The sequence below is a fragment of the Neltuma alba genome, unplaced genomic scaffold (assembly GCF_004799145.2).
Source record: "Neltuma alba isolate B1F8T4 unplaced genomic scaffold, ASM479914v2 tig00013182_pilon, whole genome shotgun sequence".
Taxonomy (NCBI): Eukaryota; Viridiplantae; Streptophyta; class Magnoliopsida; order Fabales; family Fabaceae; genus Neltuma; species Neltuma alba.
Genome location: NW_021637492.1, coordinates 197,034 through 203,057, shown reverse-complemented (window position 1 = coordinate 203,057; position 6,024 = coordinate 197,034). Strand labels below are relative to the sequence as shown.

The window sequence follows — 6,024 nt, the reverse complement described above, 5'->3', positions numbered from 1 at the left end:
GTGTTTGTTGCTGTCGTGAGACTTGAATTCATGGAGCTAGGGGAAATAATCAATGGTTAGATGATGACTGGTTTGGAGAGGAGACTGAATTGATGTATATATATGTATATAGTCTCACAATATATAGTAATATATGACTTACGTGGGAATTTACAGTGGTTATATTTTATATATAAGGGCCGTGGGATTATAATGGAAGGAAAGGTAATTGAGGAGGAATGTTAAAGTTTGAAGGAATTAAATGGGTAGATGTTTGAAGTTAGAAATGAATTAATAAAATGTGAAGTGATTTTCATGAACTTAAGATATGGAGAAGTAAGGAAATAGACTAGTGGTAATAGAATAGATATAATGGGAAGTTTTAAAGATTGAAGGATTGAGTGAGAATTAAAGTTAATGGCTGTTTGGTCGCCGAATAATCTTAAAGTTAGATATTTGCTTGAGGAAGTTTAACTTGGGATCTAAGAGATTAGAATAATTAAGTGAAGGGAACTCATTATTTTGCCTTCAAATATAATAGATAAAAATAGTATATTTGACCAAGATGACCAGTTACTAAGAAAAGTAACTGTTTGGGCTGAGATAAAGAGAGAAACCCCCCACAGTAAATGTATTAAATAAGAAAATTGTCCAGAATGACCAACTACTAAGTAAGGGTAGAGATTGAAGAAGATCTAGGACGTTAAGTGAGCTATTTAATTTATGAATTTACAGTTGGATCAAGCGTTAATCTATCCTTACCAATATGATAGGTTTTGATATCTGCAAAAGCCCACCAAGAAGCAGAAAGAAAGGAGAACGGTAAGGTTTGATTTGGAGGGATGCGGACCAGGTAGTAGTTCTTTCCTACCTTACACTTGTGTATGATTGCTGCATGTCTGTTTGTGCCATATTGCTATTCAAAAAGCATGAGAACATGTAATCCTTAATTCCTTGCATGGATTTTTAGCCGTGACCACGTGCAGCTGATAAACATGGGGCAGTGATTGCCAATTATATGCGCGGCAGTGATTGCCAATTATTTGCGCGGCAGTGATTGCCAATTATTTGCGCGGCAGTGATTGCCAATTATATGCGCGGCAGTGATTGCCAATTATTTGCGCGGCAGTGATTGCCAATTATATGCGCGGCAGTGATTGCCAATTATTAGCGCATTATTTATTCAGCTTGTCTAATAGACATGGGGCAGTGATTGCCAGGTATTTGCACATTATTTATTCAGCTTTTCTATCTGTCATTGTACATAAATGCTTAATTGCATTAGCTTGCAAGGTTATGTTCTACTTTGGCTTGTTTTGCATGCTTTATGTGATCTGTACATTTGTTTGATGGAAATTACTACTACGGGGATTCTTCGGAATCTCACCCCCCAATTTATGATGAACAGTGAAGGCTAGTAGCTAGAAGGACAAGGAGGTTATTTAAGAAGAAGGTGAGCTGGTTGAAGAGCAGAGATACCTGTTATAATTCTGTAAATTGTATAGCAAAATGTTTGGGCAAGTAACTTGACTTGCTTTATGGAAATATTATTTTGTATCCTCTAGAAGAAGGAAGTGAGCATTGCCAGGTGCACGTATATGCTGTCAACCAAGAGCGTTGCTTTATTTTTAATATAATATTATAAGATTGTATAGTATGAAATTATTTTAGATGATAATAGATTAAGTTGAAAACAGGGTTGATATTGGATCACTCATTAGTTATCTGAAGCTTTGAAATATTTGATCAACGGATTATAATGTTAAAGGAAAAAAAAAATTCCCTGTCTTTTCCCAGGACAGAAACCTGGCGTTAGTGATTCACAGACGTTAAAATAATCCTATTAGTATATAAAAGTGAGGTGTTGCACTGGGAGCACCGGCACTTTTCTACACTCACTAAGATCTAACTTCGTCAAGGAATTTGTTTCCAATTTTTCTGGTAGGATTTCAAGATTTTCACAACCATCCAAGTACACCTCAACAAGTTCTTTCAACTGTCCAAGTGAGGGATGAACCTTGACAAGAGATTTGCAGCCACTAAGACGTAGATATTCTAAATTTGGAACTCTTGAGAAGTCTAGAGTTTCCATAAAATTGGGAGAATTTCTCAAGTCGATAAGTTTCAAATTTGTCATAAACTAGAATCAAACAAAATATTATAGAGTTAGTCTCACTAAACAATGTATCAATAAAACAATGACACAGATATATTTTCAAGATAAACAATGATGAATGAAGCATCAATCTCACCTGTTTGTCATTCCAGAGTTGCTTTATCTTGCTTTTACACATTTCAATTACAACAATTTTATGCAATGGAGTTTCAAGTGGAAGAGCTTCCAACGGAAATAATGGCCATCGAATAACTTTTAATGCACCAGATAAAGATTTCAGTCCCCTTGGTAAGATGAACCATCTATGATTTGAGAAGTGACCTGGCATCTCTGCGAACAAGTTGGACAAGTAGAATAACCTAATGCTACTCATCTTTGAAAAGGCTTCAGGATGTACTTCTAGTTCTGGCTTCCCATACCAATCATCTTCCATAACAATAGCTTGTATTGCCTCAGATCCCTAATAAAAATGTCATTTTAAAGAAAAATAGCGTGAGAAAATAAGGCACTCACCTTGTTTTTTTCCAGTACTTCCTTGATATCCTCAAACTTCCACAACCTACTACGCTTGCCAACACTATTGGGATATTCTTGCTTAACTATATTCCTACCCAACTCTTGAAATAAATCATGCATCTGTAATCTGCAATCTGCTGTTTCAACTAATAAAGTTTTTTGGATCAAGACGCTTATTCCTATTGTTGCATGAAGACTACATCTTTCCAAAATTTGAGTCACATGTCTTTTCTGCCTGCCCTTAAAGAAACAAGCAATATCTAAAAATATTGTCTTTTCTTTCTCATTCCTTAGACCATCATAACTTATTTTAAGTACTTGAAGTATATCATTATCAGGAATTTGCTTCAACCTATCTAAAGCATCTATCCACTCAGCCTTAATTCGTCCACATAGAAAAGAACCCAAAACTTCAAGTGCCAAAGGAAGGCCTCCAGCGTATTTAACCACAGATTTAGAGTGCTTCAAATAATACTCGTCAGGAGGATGATTTTTGTTGAATGCTTTGTTTGAAAAGAGTTGGAGAGATTCATCTTCATTCATGGTTTTTATATGATATATTCGTTGCTCATCTACTCCAGATAAGGTGAGCAGGTGGCTATCTCTTGTGGTGATAATTATTCTGCTTCCTTTACCAAACCAATATGGACTTTCAGCCAAATTCTTTAATTGACTTATATTATCTAAATTGTCAAGGACAAGTAGAACCTTTTTATTCCAGAGAAGCTTTCTTATCATCTTCATTCCTTCATAAGCATCAGAAATTTTCACGTCTTCTACTCTAAAATGAGAAAGAAGCCTTTTTTGCAAGTAGTCTAGGCCTTCTCTTTGCAGTAAAGTTTCTCTGATGTCGGCAGGAAAACAACATACTTCAAATTTGGGAGACAGTTTTTCAAAAACAACTCTAGCAAGAGTTGTTTTGCCGACACCACCCATACCCCATATCCCTACAAAACGTCTATCATCCAACCCAATCTCCAAGATTGCCATCATATAAAGCACTCTTGACTCAATCCCAATCAGCTGATTGTCATCATATGATGGTAATTTAGAACTTAAATAAGTCCATACATCTCCAACTATTTTTTTTATGACATCTGCTTCGTGCCTACCAAAAAAAAAAATATCATTATTTAACATGATTTATACATGGTTCTGATAAATTAAAATAATAATGAAAAATGTGACTTTTAGCGAGTGTTGTTTGCGAAAGCTACTATACATTTTTTGTATAACAGGGGAATTGTTGAGCAAATAAGAATTTATCCATCTACTCATTATGTTAAGATTAGAAACGTGATCATTTTACCCCCAAAAAAATCAACTTATTCACAATTTCGTTTTATTGATAGATATAAATTCATCACTTATAAATTATCAATGTGTACTGTTATTCAGTTAAGCTGTTCATCATTGGAAATTTGATTTTTTTTCCCCTTGTTAAGAGATCAAAATGAGTGCCTTTGAATTTTCCGTACGGTGCCACAATGGAAACAGTCCTCACAAGCTTAAATGATTTTGTGCACAAAGCATAAATGGACTTTTAATTTCAAGCTACACAAAATCTTCAAGATGTGAAAAAAATGAAAAAGAAAATTTATGATTAAACACTTCATGTATTACAGAGAAAATAATTAAATAGTGGGCTATAGTGGATTTTATTATTGAAATATATTTTCTTAAAAGTAACTAACTGCAGTTAGGGGAAACGCTTATAGAAGTTTCAAATAAGTAATAGAAAATTCACAACGAAGGGCGAGTGATATATATATATATAATGATTGTTAGTTATGATTAAATTTATAATCATATTGAAGGAACGAAGTGTTAGCAACAGACCGTTAAGGAGTTGGCTGCATAATTTTGCTGTAAACAACATAATATTAGGGGTGCTCTTCCAAAAAAGTAATGGGAAATTTTTTTTTTTAATATTAGGTATGGAACACAATTGATCATGCCGTTAAAAGATTTAAAAAGAAATAAATGTTTGATTGGCATTTTGTTGATGAGTAAGTTTAAATTGCAGAGTGACCGACTGCTATGTGAAGGGATATAACAGTGCCACCAAATCCAGGAACCTTAAAAACAAAATTTGAGTCAGGTCAAAGCTCAGGTATAAGTTCTTCAACATAATTTTCTCATGGTAATATTTGTTCTCATGATAATATATAAAAACATAAAATAAGCTATAAATGAATTACTATCTACGAGACATTATATTGCACGTAATTAGTCCGAGGCTGGCAAACAAGCTCGAGGAAAGGAAAAGGAAGACAATAAAAAATCGTGATAAACTATTTAAACCAAAATTAAAAAGATCATAGGGGAAAAATATAAAATGTAAATAAATATGGAAAATATGACTAAAAGATTGTTTAAAGGGGGAAAAAAAACTTACTTGCCCCTGGTGTCCCAACCAGAGACAAGTTGCCAATTTCACACAAAGTATCTTTCCAATTCTGCACTTTGGTCCCATCTTCTATGAACTTCTTTTCATATTCAGCCAAGGATTTCCCAAAACTCTTTTGTTGGTGTCTTACATCGGCTGGATCAACATTATAGAAGACGGGAAAAACCTATCGATTCAATGTTTCTCGGGATTCAAGAATCTTTTAAAGTTCATCCAAACACCATGTAGAATTTCCATAATTTTCGGAGATAACAACTACTGCACAGAGAGAATCCTGAATTGCTTGAAACATATCTTGTTTTATGTCTCCCCCTCTCTCAAGATCTACATCATCTCTGAAAGTTGTGATCCCACTTCTATTGAAAGCTTCATCCAAGTGATCTGTAAACTTCAAGCGAGTGTCTTTTCCTGCAAAACTCAAGAAAACATCATATTTCAAGTTAGGAGCTAAATTAAAAGGATCAGAGCTGGAAGAAGATTCTCCTTCGTTTTGGCCAAAGAGTAATCTGCAACAACATAATCATATAAGTAATAACGCAGGAAAACAAGAAAAGGAATCAGATGTATGAAATTAGAAATAGAAGAAAGTAGAGAGAAGCTTTTGTGCGGATCTATGAAAGTCATTATGCATAGATCGATACTGTTACGAAAGTTATTGAAGTTATTGAGCCACTCTTGCTTGCTTCTGGACACTCACTGCTGTGATCTGAAGACCCCAAACTGCCTTAAAACGAGAGATGTGGACCAATAAAGAACCAATTTCCTTTTTCCTTTCTCTTTTTCTAACCTGCTTCTTTTTCCATTGAGTGAAAAGCAAACCTTTAGTCTGGCTTCATGATTTTTCCTTCTTATTTACGAGCAATATCCTCGTTTAATTTACAAGCCTATACAAATAAGTGTGCTTCAAACATTTTACAAAAAGAAAAAAGAAAAAGAAAGAAGCAACCAGTTAAATCTGGTGTATATTTTTAAATTTTTTGGCCAAATTTTAAATTCTTATTTT

The 6,024-nt window shown here is 34.2% G+C and overlaps 1 protein-coding gene across 1 annotated transcript; it reads right to left on the bottom strand.

Moving 5' to 3' along the window:
• Positions 1 to 1,822: 1,822 nt before the first annotated feature.
• Positions 1,823 to 5,036, bottom strand: LOC114735208 (disease resistance protein RPP4-like). Its single transcript, XM_028922882.1, has 4 exons — positions 5,010 to 5,036; positions 2,609 to 3,455; positions 2,232 to 2,555; positions 1,823 to 2,119 (listed from the first exon to the last, which is right to left on the bottom strand). Exons 2-4 carry the CDS (start codon positions 3,353 to 3,355, stop codon positions 1,823 to 1,825), a joined length of 1,368 nt encoding a protein of 455 aa, XP_028778715.1. The 5' UTR covers positions 3,356 to 3,455; positions 5,010 to 5,036.
• Between the last annotated feature and the right edge of the window lie 988 nt (positions 5,037 to 6,024).